Genomic DNA, 16,535 nt, shown 5'->3' on the forward strand with positions numbered 1-16,535 from the left:
TAACAAAGTATTAATAAGTGAGAACAATCAGCACCCATATAAGGCAAGAAGTAGTCTCTTTCTTAAGTGAAGTTAATGTTAGTTTTTAAAAAACTGCGGGCTATATTGCTGTTTTTCAGAGCTGTAAAACCTTAGGCGAAGTAGTTATCTTTCTGTGGCTTTTCCTTCCTCTCCATGAAATCTCAGCTCTCTTATTGCCTCTTGAGCGTAGGGTCCTCGGACAATGAAAACAAAACAAAACACACAAAAAACCTCATTTAAAGAAATATTTAGTGTTTAGCGTAAAATGCATGTTTGCTATGGAAAATACCAAGTACAAGTCACAGGGCACAGGTTCCTGACCTTCCAGAGTAGGAAATCCGCTGAGACCAGCAGTGAATCAAATTTACAGTCGGTGCAAACTTTCCCATGCTGGCCTGAAACTATCAAGTACATAAGCGGCTGCGACTGTGCGCACTCACCCAGCTATTAATTCTTAAACTGCCATCCTAAGGCGGAATATGCAGACTTCCACTTTACTTTCACTTTTGAAGGGGTTAAAAATAAGGAAAGTTCAACTTTGCCACCTGAGATGTTTTCAGAAGAGATTCCTTTACTTGCCCCAGAGACACTTCCCTAACCTCAGTAGCTCCAGGACAACCACACTTTCCTTCCGGGTTCTAGGTGAACTGTTCCACTGGGCACAAACCAATGGGCTCATTCCTTCCCCGCAGCGGGGCGGGGTCTCCCGCCGGGGCTTCGGAGACCCGCCCTCCGTACGTGGCGTGCGTGCGTGGCGACGTGCGGCGCGGGACGGTTTCTTCAGCTTGTGGCGCCCCCCGGCGGCAGCAGTGAAGCGATGTGAGGGCCGGCCCTGAGCGCCCGCCATGGAGCCGCACAAAGAGGCGCGAACACCCGGGGACCCTGTCGCGTGTCTGCCTGGGACCTTGAGGACTCAGACGCCCGAGGAGGAGGAGCCGCGGGTGGGCGGGTCAGCGCCAGCGGCGTCTGTTTTGGACGCGGAGGCGTGCGGGGCCTGTGCGGACGGGCTGTGGGACCTGCCAGTGGAGCCGGCGGAGCGGAGGCCCGAGTGCAGCCACTGCAGGTGACCGCCGGGCGGGGGCGGGGGCGGGGGCGGGGACTGAGGCCGGCGGCGGACTTGGGGGGCGGGGGGCGGGGTGGGGCGCGCTGCAGCGCCCCCTGCCGGGGAGGCGGCTGCTGCGACTGCGGACAGGGGAGCGTTGTCTCTCTCATCTCCGCGCTTGGAGCTGCAGGGTCCACTGGTTGACGTTCAAATCACTGTGAAGTAGCCACGGCTCTTTTAATAAGAAGGCTTTTCTCCAGGTTCAGGATTGCTTACCCTTAATTCATGCAAGACACTAGCGGGTCATGGGATGAGCAGACAGAAGTTTCGCTGTCAGGAAGCAAGTGTCTGGTGGAGGAAGAAAGGCGTCATAACAGTAATATTTGTAAAAACACTTTTTTGCTTATGTAACACAGCCATCTCACGGTCAAAACAAAAACATAAAATGGATTAGAGGAGAGAGACAATCAAGGTGGCTATTAAGGTAGTTGAGATTGGATTCAGAATTATGAATTCACTTAGAAATATTTATTGAGCGCCTACTGTGTGCCAGGCACCGTGCTAGGTTTCTGGGAACCTAGACATGGATAGAACATGTCTCTGAGCTCACTGGGCTACTTATTGTCTAATGAGGAGACTTTGTTAAACTGCTGCTGCTGCTAAGTCACTTCAGTCGTGTCCGAGTCTGTGCGATCCCATAGACGGCAGCCCACCAGACTCCGCTGTCCCTGGGATTCTCCAGGCAAGAACACTGGAGTGGGTTGCCATTTCCTTCTCCAATGCATGAAAGTGAAAAGTGAAAGTGAAGTCGCTCCATCGTGTCCGACTATTAGCGACCCCATGGACTGCAGCCTACCAGGCTCCTCCGTCCATGGGATTTTCCAGGCGAGAGTACTGGAGTGGGGTGCCATTGCTTTCTCCGTTTGCTAAACTAATAACCAGCAATTAGCATTGTCTGCCTAATTGAGTTATGCTTAATGTACTTTCACGATTGTGAGGACTGTTCTCCCTGCTTGTTAGAATGTAATACAGATGTACTATTTTTAAAAATAACTTCCTTTTCTGGTGTAATATTAATATAGGCTTTAAAAAGTTTGTATTTATTTTTATTATATTTGGCTCTTCCGGGTGTTAGTTGCAGCACGAGGAATCTTTGATCTTTGTTGTGGCATATGGGATCCTTAGTTGTGGCATGCAAGCTCCTAGTTGTGACATGTGGAATCTAGTTCCCTGACCAGGGATCAACCTGGGCTCCCTGCATTGTGAGCATGTAATCTTTGCCACTGGACCACCAGGGAAGTCCTACCATTAACCTTAATGGAATGAAAGCTAATGGAGCCTTTCAATTTTTACTGGGCCTCTTGGGAGAATTCTGCAATTGAAATATTCCTTGAAACATTCTTTCTTTGGTTTCTCTGTGATTTATCTGACTTTTCTGTCCTAGTCTTCTTTGCCTGTTCCATTCAAACTGTCAGTGTTGGGCCATCTCAAGGTCTTTGTTCTAGATTCTCTTGTTCTAATCCCATACACTTCCCACAGATGATCTTACCAGTTTTCATGGTTAAGTTATCACCTCTACATTGGTCTCTCTACATCAGACTCTTCTCTGGAGCAAGAGATGTATGTCTTCATTTAATTATTGTGTATGGAGTACTTTGCTAATTATTAATACAGTTGGAGGCTTTGTCCACATAGATTGTTTAGTTTGTTGTTGGTTACAGATGATCAGACAGTAAAAAAGCAACCAAATATGTGGTTACAGATTGAAAAAAACACAAAGGAACAGCAATGAAGGCGAGAAGTGGGATGCTGTAATAGAAAATAGCAGAATGGTGTCAGGAAAGATTTCTGAAGAGATAGCACTTATTTTGATACTTAAACGATAAAAATGATTCAGACCAAGAGAAAAGCATTTCGAGAAGGGGAGCAGGACAGACTGGTTGCTATTCTTTACCATTTGACCTTTTCCCAGGGCTGAATCAAAAGACCTCAGAGTCAGAATCTTGAGTGTAGGGATCTTTTTATATTTTCTGACTGTACTATGTCTAGTAGATATTCAGTAGATCTTTGACAAAGGTGAGTAGTTTGTGTGTAGAAGAGACTGTGTTTTAGAAGAGAGGGATATGTGAATACAATTTATTTAAATAAGTTGTCTAAAAGTTGTTAGATGATAACACTTAAAAATGCGGCAAAGAGGTCTACTAGAATGCTGAAAGAAAAATGTTTCCAATATAAATCCAGAGATAAATTATGCTAGCTTTATCATATAGCTTTTAGTCTACTCAGAACTGCTAGTTGAAATAGTTTAAAAATTAGTCTTCTGTAGTTAGCAAAAATTTATAATGTTTCTGATCTGCTTCTCCTTGCCCCATTATAGACTTTGTGTTTTAGAGCACTTTTAGATTGGTATCAAAATTGAGAGGAAGGTACAAAGATTTCCCATGTGGCCTCTGCCCCCTCCATCCCCCCACCACGTGCATAGCTTCTCAGGTATCAACATCCCCTACCAGAGTGGTACATTTGTTACAATTGATGGGCTCGGGTGACACATCATTATCACTTAAAAGTCCATAGTTTACATTAGGGTTCACTCTTGGTGTTGTGCATATTTTAAGTTTGGACAAATTTGTAATAACCTTTATCTGCTATTATAGTTTCATGCAGAATGTTTTAACTGCCTTAAAAATCCTCTTGGCTCTGCCTTTTCATTCCTTTCTACCCTCTAACCTGATCTACTGTCACTGTATTTTAGCTTGTTTTCAGTTTTATTTAGTTAATACTTTAGAATTATAATCCACTCTGACATTTCTGTGTTTTGCATTTTCTGGTGAAATTTTCTACCTATTAAAGACTCTTCTTTCCCTTGGCACATTATGCATTTTATTTGTTTTAATTGGTTAGGATACAGTTCTAGAAATAGGAGAATATTTAGGTGTTACCAATAAAATATAAACTAATTTATAGCTGTTTATATTTTATTTCATTAGGCTGTTAGGGTCTCAGCTAGTTGCCTGAGTGAACTTTTTTTACTGTTATGCTTATAATAGTTTTTAAAATTGAAATGCATTTTTAGTTTTGAGTGATCAGTACGTCACAATTATTTGGCCCTTTTTTAATACTTAAAATGCTATTCATTTCTCTAAATACACTACTATAATTGTCACTGCCTAAAGAGTTCTAGAGATTGGTTTTGTTCAGGAAGTGTAAACTCAATTTAAATTCTCAGCAGAATCTTGCTCGTTAGAAATACAGCATATCTTAAATGTTGGGGCCGGTGTGAGGAAAGTAGGAGAGACTCCCTCTTGAGGCCTGTCACCTGTCTTAAAGATAGGATGTAAACTGGGCCTGAACCCTGCCCAAGAGTGAGGAAACCGTTGCTAATGGAAACCAGGTCTCCTGGAGAATTCCCTCCCTACAGATGGCAAATGGAGATTGTAGTTGAGGCCAGGCTGCCCCTGTTAGATTAATTATGGAGACATCCCCCCTTGATATATAACCATTGTCCCCCTCTCCCCCTTAACTTTGTTCTTCTAGCACCTACTTACTGTAAAACTCAGTCTTATATAACAAAGAGGTTGCTAACGTGTAACCAGTCACGTGGGAGTGGGATATAAAACTGGGCCTCTCAGAAACATCAGGGTCCTTGTTGGGAACTGATTCCTCTTGGACCCGCTGGCGTAATAAGCTGTACTCCACTGTCTTGAATGTCTTCCGAGGTGTGTTTTGCGACTCTGGATTCCACAACAAAATATGAATGAAATATCCTTTAAAAGATCCATACTAGTTTGGTATTGCAGGTTACAGATTTTATGAAAAGTATGTCCCTGTTAAAAGGAGCAGCATGTACAGGAGTATACTGTATCAGCACAGTGTATTTGGAGAGCTTGGCAGAAAGGAAGGAGAAGTGAGGCTGCAGAGGTTGATGGTGGTTCTCTTGGGAAGGGCCAAATAAGCTGTTAGAAGTTAGAATTCCATGCACAGTGGAGCCTGGCGGACTACAGTCCATGGGGTTGCAGAGAATCGGACATGATTGAGTGACTAACCACTTTCACTTTTCTAATCTTCCTCTTTGGCTTAGCGGATAAAGAATCTGCCTGCAATGCAGGAGATATGAGTTGGATCCCTGGGTCGGGAGGATCTGCTGGAGAAGGAAATGGCAGCCCATTTCAGTATTCTTGCCTGAAAAATCACATGGACAGAGGAACCTGGTGGACTATAGTCTATGGGGTTGAAAAGAGTCGGACATGACCAAGGGACTAAGCATCAGCAGGAAGTTTAATCCGAAAGCACTAGAGCCCGACAAAGTAGCCACTGAAGTGTTTTTTTTTTTTTTTTTTTGAATGGAGGTGTCAATTTGACTTCTGTGGGTGGCTTTTAGCTATCATAATTTATACTCTGTTTTATTAAGAAAAATGCAAACCGAATAATGATACAGTGGTAAAGGCTTGACTGGGAAGAGTTAGAGCCTCATTATAGTAAAGATGCCAAACATCTTAATTATATTTTTATGTCTTCTGTGGATATTCCTGCCTGAGGACAAGACTTGGAAACCACTTGCAAATCATTGGTTATAAAAATAAGTACAGAGAATTTTTTAATGTGTCTGAGGGAGGAAGACAGCAGGGACAACATATACATAAACTGACACAGACAGGCCCTGAGACATAATTTTTCTTTCTCCAGTGCTTTCTTCTTTCAGAAGTACAAAGTTGTAAGGATTATGTGAAACCACATCAATATAAATAGCACCCATTTATTAGATACTGGTCATCAGCAGGTTATCCACCGAGATGAGGTGTTTTATATTTGTTATTTTATTTTTGTCCCATAACAGCCTTCTGGAGTTGATGACATTAGCTTTTGAAGGATGAAAAGGTGGAGGTAACAATCAGGTAGCAGAGCTGGGTCTCTGGCTCCAGTCCGCTTGGCTCCCAAGCTCCTGCAGGGCTTGACTCTTTGCTCTACACTCCACGCTTGCTGAAGAAGCCTTATTATTTTGATTGCAGAGTGGATGTAGTCACTAGTTGAAGCGGAGCTATTAAAGCTGCAGGAGTAGCTCTGTTTTCATACTTTTTAAGCTGAAGTATGTTTCAGTTCAGTTCAGTCGCTTAGTCATGTCTGACCCTTTGTGACCCCATGGACTGCAGCATCCCAGGCTTCCCTGTCAACATCACCAATTCCCGAAGCTTGCTCAAACTCATGTCTATGATGATGCCATCCAACCATCTCATTCCCTATCATCCCCTTCTCCTGCCTTCAATCTTTCCCAGCATCAGGGTCTTTTCCAGTGAGTCAGTTCTTTGCATCAGGTGGCCAAAGTATTAGAGTTTCAGCTTTAGCATCAGTCCTTCCAATGAATATTCAGGACTGATCTCCTTTAGGATTGACTGGCTTGATCTTGCAGTCCAAGGGACTCTCAAGAGTCTTCTTCAACACCACAGTTCAAAAGCATCAATTCTTTGGCGCTCAGCTTTCTTTATGGTCCAACTCTCACAGAAAAGAAAATTAGATACCAAGTGAATTAGAGATACCAAGGGAACATTTCATGCAAAGATGGGCACAATAAAGGACAGATATGGTATGGACCTAACAGAAGCAGAAGATATGAAGAGGTGGCAAGAATGCACAGAACTATACAAAAAAGATCTTCATGACCCAGATAATCATGATGGTGTGATCACTCACCTAGAGCCAGGCATCCTGGAATGTGAAGTCAAGTGGGCCTTAGAAAGCATCACTACGAACAAAGCTGGTGAATGTGATGGAATTCCAGTTGAGCTATTTCAAATCCTGAAAGATGATGCTGTGAAAGTGCTGCACTCAATATGCCAGCAAATTTGGAAAACTCAGCAGTGGCCACAGGACTGGAAAATGTCAGTTTTCATTCCAGTCCCTAAGAAAGGCAATGCCAAAGAGTGTTCAGACTACCACACAATTGCACTTATCTCACAGGCTAGCAAAATTATGCTCAAAATTCTCCAAATCTGGATTCAACAGTACGTGAACTGAGAACTTCTAGATGTTCAAGCTGATTTTAGAAAAGGCAGAGGAACCACAGATCAAATTGCCAACATCCGGTGGATCATCAAAAAAGCAAGAGAATTCCAGAAAAACATCTACTTCTGCTTTATTGACTATACCAAAGCCTTTGACTGTGTGGATCACAATAAACTGGAAAATTCTGAAAGAGATGGGAATACCAGACCACCTGCCCTGCCTCCTGGGAAATCTGTATGCAGGTCAAGAAGCAGCAATTGGAACTGGACATGGAATAACGGACTGGTTCCAAATTGGGAAAGGAGTGTGTCAAGGTTGTATATTGTCACCCTGCTTTTTTAACTTATGTATGCAGAGTACATCCTGCGAAATGCTGGGCTTGGATGAAGTACAAGCTGGAATCATAATGCTGGGACAAATAACAATAACCTCAGATATACAGATGACACCACCCTTATGGCAGAAAGAGAAGAGGAACTTAAGAGCCACTTGATGAAAGTGAAAGAGGAGAGTGAAAAAGCTGGCGTAAAATGGAACACTCAAAAAAACTAAGGTCATGGCATCTGGTGCCATCACTTCATGGCAAATAGATGGGGAAACAGTGACAAACTTTCCTTTCTTGGGCTCCAAAATCACTGCAGATTGTGACTACGGCCATGAAATTAAAAGACGCTTGCCCCTTGGAAGAAAAGCTATGACCAACCTAGGCACCGTATTAAAAAGCAGAGACATTACTTGGCTGATAAACGTCCATCTAGTCAAAGCTGTGGTTTTTCCAGTAGTCACGTACGGACATGAGAGTTGGACCATGAAGTATGTTTACGTCAAGCTTAGTAACAGGATGCCTGAGCGTTAGTGTTCTCTAGCTCCTCTTTTGGGATTCCCAGGTGGCACTAGTGGTAAAGAGCCCACCTGCCAATGCAGGAGACATAAGAGACACAGGTTCGATCTCTGGGTTGGGATGATCCTTTGGAGAAGGGCATGGCAACCCATTCTAGTATTCTTGCCTGGAGAATCTCAGGGACAGAGGAGACTGGTAGGCTACAGTCCATAGGGTCTCAAAGAGTCAGTCATGCACAACTGAAGTGACTTAGCATGCACACAGCTCCTTTTTTATATAAATTGAGATACATTTGGCTGGTGTACAATACTATATAAGTTTAAGGTATACAGCCTGTTGATTTGATACATTTATATATTCAGTATGATTATCCCTGGTAGTGGTTAGCTATTGTCACCTAATTGTCATTTCCTTTTTTGTGCTGAGAAGTTTTAAGATGTAGTCTGTTAGTAAGTTTGAAGTATGTAATATAGTATTATTGACTATATCACAGTGCTGTGCATTAGATCTCCAGCATTTATTCATCTTCTGCTTCCAAGTTTGTACCCTTTAGTAACATCTTGTTTCCTTATTCCATGTCTTAACCTTTTCTGTATTCTTTAGGCTTGAATATTCAGGAGAAAAAGGTGATGGGAATGAAAACAGGAGAAAGTGAAGCAGAGAAGACTGTAGGTGTTTAAGAAGAACACAGGAGCCACAAGCTGGCAGCCCACAGATGTTTTGTTTAAAACTGCATTTTTACCAGTTTGAAATTAGTTGTTAATAGTTAAAAATGAAGATGTGTTATATCAGAATCCAGATTTCTGGTTTCTGTAAGAATGGGGAGATCTAGCAGCTTTGGGGCTACCATCCTGAGTATTGGTTGTGCCTTTAGATTGGGTATGATCTGTCCAGGTCATCATTGCTCCCAGTCTATCCTGCTTCATTCATCTCTGATTAACTGCCTGCGCCTCATAGATACTTGCTTTTTAATCTGGGTCTCATGTACGTCACTGTGGTCTGGTCTGCCTCAGCAGCAGGGTAAATCAGCCTACAGGTTTTTTAGGTAAAAGTGAAAAATGGTAGTTCCTATTACTTTATAATAATTGAGATTTTTGAGTTGGTATTGACACTTAGGAAACTGTTTTGGTAAATTTAAAATAAGCTAGATTATTGATGATAATTTTTAGGATAAAAATTTAGATAGTCTTCAAATTTAATTCCTTGTGCATATCAAAAGTATCATATTCTTAAGACACTGAGTTAATTTGTTCTTTCTTGTTAATCTAGAAAATCTGTTTATTCTTTGAAGTAGTTCATTCCTAAGATATGTGGGACGCTAACTGATTTACAAATTACTGTGCAAGCTAATCATATGTTCAAAGTTGAGCAAAAATGATATATCTCAAGAGGGAGTTTTTTTCTTAATCTTAATTAAGTCTCCAAAGAGGAGTGACCAATTAAAAAAAACCACATCAGAGCTATCTAAATGTTTGATTTATTTTCCACTAGAAAAACAAGAATGTTATCATTACCCTCTGATAGATGTTTTCTTCAAAGAACATCAAAGCACATTAATTTTTTAACTATGTTTACATTTGTCCCACATTAAAAATTTATAGTTCGGTTAGTGCTTATGTACTGAGAGAATATATTCTGAGATAGTCTAGTATAACATTTGTTTTTTCATTTATTTTTTAAAATATGTAATGTACTTTAGTTTTTTCCAGTTTTATTGAGATATAATTGACATACAGCACTGTATAAGTTTTAAGTACAACATAATGATTTGATTTACATATACCATGAAATGATTATCCCGATAAATTTGTAGAACATATGTCATCTCATATAGATTAAAAAAAAGAAAATTTTTTTTTCCTTTTGATGAGAACTCTTTTAAGTTTTATTTTATTTATTTATTAATTTATTTATGCTGTGCTGAGGCTTATGGAGTCTCGGTTCCACGACTAGCAATTGAATATGGGCCATGGCAGTGAAAGCTTGGGATCCTACTAACTACCAGGCCAGCAGGAAACTGCCAGGATTTACGTTGTTAACAACTTTCATCTGTAATATACAGCAGTGCTAATTACAGTATATTGTACATTACATCCCTGGTACTTGAATTTATCTTATAACTGGAAGTTTGTGCCTTTTGACTACCTTCATCCGGTGCCCCCTCTCACCACTCCTCACCTCTGGTAACCAAAAACCTTATGTTTTTCTTTGTTGGTTGAACCATAATTGACCTTCAACACTGTGTTAGTTCCTGGTGTCCAAATAATGATTTGATACTTCTATACATTAGAAAATAATCACCACAGTAAGTCTAGTTACCAGTGTTACCAGTTACTATTGTTGTTGTTTAGTCGCAGTCATGTCTGACTCTTTGTGACCGCGTGGACTGCAGCAGTTCAGGCTTCCCTGTCCTTCGCCATCTCCCAGAGTTTGCCCAAACTCATGTCCATTTGAGTTGGTGATGCCATCCAACCATCTCATGCTGTGTTGCCCCCTTCTCTTGTCCTCAATTTTTCCGAGCATCAGGGTCTTTTCCAATAAGTCAGGTCTTTGCATCAGGTGTCACTAGACAAAGATATTACATAATTATTGACTATATTCCTCACACTGTACATTTCATACAGGTAACACATTTATTTTGTAACTGGAAATTTTTACCTCTTTATTTCCTTCACCTTTTCCGCTTATCTTCCCACCCCTCTCTTCCCCTCTGGCAACCACTTGTTTATTCTCTTTGAGTAAATTTGGCATTATTTTAAAAGAGTTCACAGGTTACACAGTGCTTTTTTCATATATGTTTTTATTTACCACATAAAACAACTTTGTGATTTAAATATTTATTCTCTTTTATGTATTTTTAAGGTCAGGCGAGTAATAGGGTAGAGCTCCATTCAGTTCAGTTCAGTTCAGTCGCTCAGTCATGTCCGATTCTTTGCGATCCCATGAACCACAGCACGCCAGGCCTCCCTGTCCATCACAAACTGCCGGAGTCCACCCAAACCCATGTCCATTGAGTTGGTGATGCCATCCAACCATCTCATCCTCTGTCATCCCCTTCTTCTCCTGCCCTCAATCTTTCCCAGCATCAGGGTCTTTTCCAATGAGTCAGCTCTTCGTATCAGGTGGCCAAAGGATTGGAGTTTCAGCTTCAACATCAGTCCCTCCAGTGGACACCCAGGACTGATCTCCTTTAGGATGGACTGGTTGGATCACCTTGCAGTCCAAGGGACTCTCAAGAGTCTTCTCCAACACCACAGTTCAGAAGCATCAGTTCTTCAGCACTCAGCTTTCTTTATAGTCCAATTCTCCCATCCATACATGACCAATGGAAAAACCATAGCCTTGACTGGACAGACCTTTGTTGACAAAGTAATGTCTCTGCTTTTTAATATGCTGTCTAGGTTGGTCATAACTTTCCTTCCAAGGAGTAAGTGTCTTTTAATTTCATGGCTGCAATCACCATCTGCAGTGAGCTCCCTTACTGTTCATATTTATATTTCCACATCACATAATAATGAATTATACTGAAATGAGCAATATTACAGTCTTTGTTTTCCTATTGCATGTAATAAATACTTCCAGTGAGGTGTTCCTTTTCCTTCTTCTAACCCATAGATTTTTTTCCTTTGTCCATGGTGACTTTTTAATTATTTTGAGAGGGCCAGTTTTATTGTCTTTTTTAAATGTCCTCCTTTACCTCCTGAATCCTTTATCTGTTTGTGGTCAGCTTCTCTCTTGGTGACTATTCATCAATCAGAAAGGCAAATTTGAAGGTACTATTGATTGATTTTTTTCTCTTCCCTGGTAGCTCAGATGGTAAAGAATCTGTCTGCAATGCAGGAGACCTGAGTTCAGCCTCTGGCTTGGGAAGATCCCCTGGAGAAGGGAATGGTGACTTACTCCAGTGTTCTTGCCTGGGAAATCCCACGGACAGAGGAGTCTGGGAGGCTACAGTCCATGGGGTTGCAAAGAGTCGGACATGACTGAGTGACTGACACTTTCACTTCTTCTGTTTTTCTCTGCTGAGCTTTTTAAAGATTTTTTAATTTATTTATGACTGTGCTGGATCTTCATTGCTTCGCACGGGCTTTCTCTAGTTGAAGCGAGTGGAGACTACTCTAGTTGTGGTGGTTTCTCCCAGAGCACAGGCTCTGGGGCCTGTGGACTCAGTAGTTGTGTTTTCCGGTCTCTCGAGCACAGGCTCAATAGTTGTGGTGCATGATCTTTGCTGCTCTGTGGCGTGTGGTATCTTCCTGGGTCAGGGATTGGACCTGTGTCTCCTGCATTGACAGGTGGATTCTTTACTGAGCCACCAGGGAAGCCCCAGTTTTGTTTATCTTTCCTAAGAACCAGCCTTTGTTTCATTTGTCTTAGTTTCATTCATCTTTTCTTTTTTCTTAAAATTTTTTATTTCATTTATAGTTGGCTCCTGAATAGCTTCACAGATCAGCTTTGACTCCTTGCTTGTCAGGATGGTCATTCATGCTGTTCCTTTTTGTTGGCCAGTGGCTAAGGAGCATAGAATTACGCTACTCATGGACCTGGAGGCTTGCTTTGATTAATCATGGGAGTAGTCTTTGTTCGTTCAGTTATTATTAAGATAGTATCCAGTAAAGGGACATAGAAAAATGAGTAAGAAACTGTTTCCTCTAGAATTCATTGTGAATTGAGTATGAGAAAACATGTCTATGTAATTAATATTTAAGACAAATTATGAAAGTATAAAGAATTTGCAAAGAGTGATTTACTTATTAAGATTTTTTAATTTGTTTTATTTCTGTATAAGAAGACAGTAAATAATAAGATAACTGACTATAGATGATTACTTTATGATAAGATTCTCAGTGTTAGTCAATCTGTCATTTTGTCATTGAAGCTCTGATACAGGCTTTGGGAGCCTGGTAGGCTACCGTCTATGGGGTCCCACAGGGTCGGACACGACTGAAGCGACTTAGCAGCAGCAGCAGCAAATATGATTATATCTCTGGACACAGGCTTTTGTTTTCCAAGTATCTGGCTCATTTGAAGGCTTCTTTAATTATAATAACACTAACATTTTTCTTATAGATCCTGTAGTAGGAACAAACTTATCTCTAGGCCAATGATCCCTAAATTATTTTGAATACATAACCACAGTTGATTAAAACACTTAGGAAGTAATTCTAATAGGTATACATACTTATCTGTGGTAATACACGTTGATCATATACTAATGTATGACTTGCATCACAAAACATAGAAAAACATAGATAAAAGGAAGAAATTATGATGAAATAAACTGTTTAAAAATGTCTTGCTGATTGTGATAGAGCCCTCCTCTCTTACTATTTAGTATTTTTGAGACATAATATATACTTATAGTAAGGTTTGTGATAATAAGTTACTGATGGTAAGATGTGATTTCACATTTCAAGTGTCTTTTTTAATTTCTCCTTTCTAAAGTTATTGTCATATCTGAGATTTATTAATTCTAATGAAGAGTTTGAAGTAGCAGTAAGGAAGAAACGTCTCTGCCATATACTTATTGTTTGTTTGTGATTATGTAGTTAGAATTTCTTCAGTATAGACTCTTTGTAATATATGTCGTTTCCTTGTGGATGCTATTATTAGCACTTCATGTTATGAAACTCCTTTTCTATTAGGATACTGCATATCCTGACACATTACCATGTGATATATCATCCCACAGAGGGAGTGTTATTCTATACACTGAATATTAGTAATGCTTAATTATAAATAGACGTGATAATACCTTTTTGCACCTGATTGGGATAATTTACTTAACTCACTTTGGAAATCACTGCTCTAGGCACGCTTAGGTCAATATGTCTCATCTAAAGATACTTATTCTCTTTGGAGAGTTACTTCCTTTCCTGAAACAGTGGTTTATTTTTCTGAGCCTGTTGTTCCTCTACTTCAGAAGGTATTTATAAAATAAAATAATGTAGTGATAGAAATGGTTTTGGGGGGTTATGAAAATATCATGGTTTACTACACTTGAAGCTGTTAGGCATGGTTGAGATTGCTTCTCTTTATAAGATGAAATTTTATTGTGATATTAATAATGAAAAGTTATTCCTTCTTTTCACTGGTTATATTAAGTATAGTTTCAGAAATGTAAAACCTAGAGTTTATTTTACAAATTATTTGTTTCTTTAAAATGACAATAGAGGGCACTGTGGCATTTAGTTTTTTCACAGTCGGTTTTGAAATTAGAAAGTTGTTGCTATTTTTAATGTATGATGCAGTGTATCTGTTCAACTGATCTGTTGAAGAGTGATAAAACTCTCTGTTCTTTGCTTTTTCACTCTGTGGAACTATAAAATTTTTGTTGAGTATTGGGAAATTTGAGGTGTGGTATCCTTCCTGGCTCTGCATTTGCTTTACTTTAGTGGGTAAAAGAAATTCTTTTTAAATTAATGATTTTTATAAATCTGTTCACTAATCTTTAAACTTTGCCTCTGTGAGATTTTCTTGATTAAAATTAGTACTATGAGAAAAACAGCTTTTGGTAAATATTGTTAGAGATTTAATTAAACTTTTAAATATTAATTAATTTTGAAACTTTTTTTTGTGTGTAGGTTTTAGCATCTGTAGTCATATTTATTTGCCTACAGGCTGTCAAAGATAGCATACGAGAGTGACAGCTTACCCTGTGTTACCTCATTCACTTCAGAAGCTAGTCAGTCCGAGTCTGACAGGAAGCGTGTGTATTTATTCATACAACCTTAATGAGAAAAGAAGAAAAAGCATATTTCATAAAATTTCTTTATGGAAATTATTTGAAAACCCCATTTATGTATTAAGAATTTATGTATTAAGAATAACACTTATTGCGTTGTATAGATATCCAATAAATGTCTATTGGGTTGTGTAGATAACACCCAGTGACAGAAAACAGTATTTATAATACATTTGCAATGCATTGTAAATGTAGAAGAGTTAAAAATCTCAGCTATTACTTTGGTCATTCTGTTATAAGTTAGTTTAAAATAGTCATAAATGACTACATTTTATTACATTTGCCTGTGATTCAGTGGTTATTTCCCAGAACTTTCTTGGTGGTTCATTGCCAGTTCTATGAAAAAGGAAATTGAAAACCTCTGACACAGACAAGATCAGGTAGCAATACAATGATATTGTCAGTGACATATCTTCATAGCTGTTTTCCAAACTAGTACCCAATCTAACAGTATATTTATCAGATATTAATTTTTCTTCTGGGCTCTATGTAAATTCTAGAAGTATGCTTGATTTTTTATTTCTCCACACCTTCTCCAGCATTTTTTTCTCTTCTTTTTGACGGTAGCCATTCTAACAGGTGTGAGGTGATATCTCATTGTGGCTTGCATTTCACTGATGACTAATGATGTAAAGCATCTTTTCATGTACCATCTGTATGTCTTCTTTAGAAAAATGTCTATTCAGATCTTATGTCCATTTTTCAGTTGGATTGTTTGTTTCTGTTCTTGAGTTGTATGAGTGCTTTATGTATTTTGCATATTAGTCCCCTATGAGATATATGGTTTGCAAATATTTTCTTCTAGTGTGTTGGTTGTCATTTCATTTTATTGATAGTTTCTGTTGCTGGGCAGAAACTTTTTGTTTAATATAGTCCCACTTGTTTATTTTTGTTTTTGCTTTTGGTGTCAGGTTAAAAAAATCATTACCAAGGTGTAAGTCAAAGAGCTTACTGTCTATATTTTTCTTCTAGTGGTTTTATGGTTTCCAGCCTTACATTCAGATCTTTAGTTCATTTTGAATTGATTTCTGTGTATGGTTCAGTTTCATTTATTTTTATGTCCAACTTTCCTAACACCATTTAGAACAGTCTGTCATTTCCCCAGTGTATATTCTTGTCATTTTTGTTGTAAATTAATTCACCATATATGCATGGGTTTGTTTCTAGGTTCTGTTCTGTTTTGTTGATCTACGTGTGGTTTTATGCCAGTTACAGTACTGTTTGAAAACTAGTGCTTTGTTAGTATAGTTTGAATTCAGGGATCATGATGCCTCAAGCTTTATTCATCATTCTCAGGATTCTTTGGCTATTTGGTTTAATGGTTCCACAAATTTTAGGAATTTTTGTTCTATTCTTGTAAAAAATGTCATTGGAAGTTTGATAGGGTTGCATTGAATCTGTAGTTGTTGATATTCAGTCGCTCACTCATGTCAGACTTTTTGTGATCCCATGGACTGCAGCACGCCAGGCCTCCCTACCCCTCACCATCTCCTGGTTTGCCCAAGTTCATGTCCATTGCACTGGTGATGCCATCCAGCCATCTCATCCTCTGACACCCTCTTCTCCTTCTGCCCTCAATCTTTCTTCTCCAGTGAATCAGCTGTTTGCATCAGGTAACCAAAGTACTGGAGCTTCAGCATCAGTCCTTTCAGTGAATATTCAGGGTTGATTTCCATTAAGATTGACTGATTTGATCTCCTTTCTGTGCAAGGAATTCTCAGGAGTCTTCTCCAGCACCACAGTTCATAGGCATCAATTCTTCGGCATGCTACCTTCTTTATGGGCCAGCTCTCACAATTGTATGTGACCACTGGGAAGATGGTAACCTTGTATATGGACCTTTGTTGGCAGAGTGATGTCTCTGCTTTTCAACACTGTCTAGGTTTGTCATA

The 16,535-nt window shown here is 39.5% G+C and overlaps 1 protein-coding gene across 1 annotated transcript in view; it reads left to right on the forward strand.

The window, feature by feature from the left end:
• Nucleotides 1-775: 775 nt before the first annotated feature.
• The window catches only part of DTWD2 (DTW domain containing 2), an 80,762-nt gene continuing 65,002 nt past the window's right edge, over nt 776-16,535 (forward strand). The window contains exon 1 of the mRNA XM_061150942.1: nt 776-1,084. Coding sequence (XP_061006925.1) covers nt 867-1,084 — 218 coding nt within the window. The 5' untranslated portion in view covers nt 776-866. The remainder of the gene's footprint in view (nt 1,085-16,535) is intronic.

This window comes from Dama dama, chromosome 9, assembly GCF_033118175.1.
Source record: "Dama dama isolate Ldn47 chromosome 9, ASM3311817v1, whole genome shotgun sequence".
Classification (NCBI taxonomy): domain Eukaryota; kingdom Metazoa; phylum Chordata; class Mammalia; order Artiodactyla; family Cervidae; genus Dama; species Dama dama.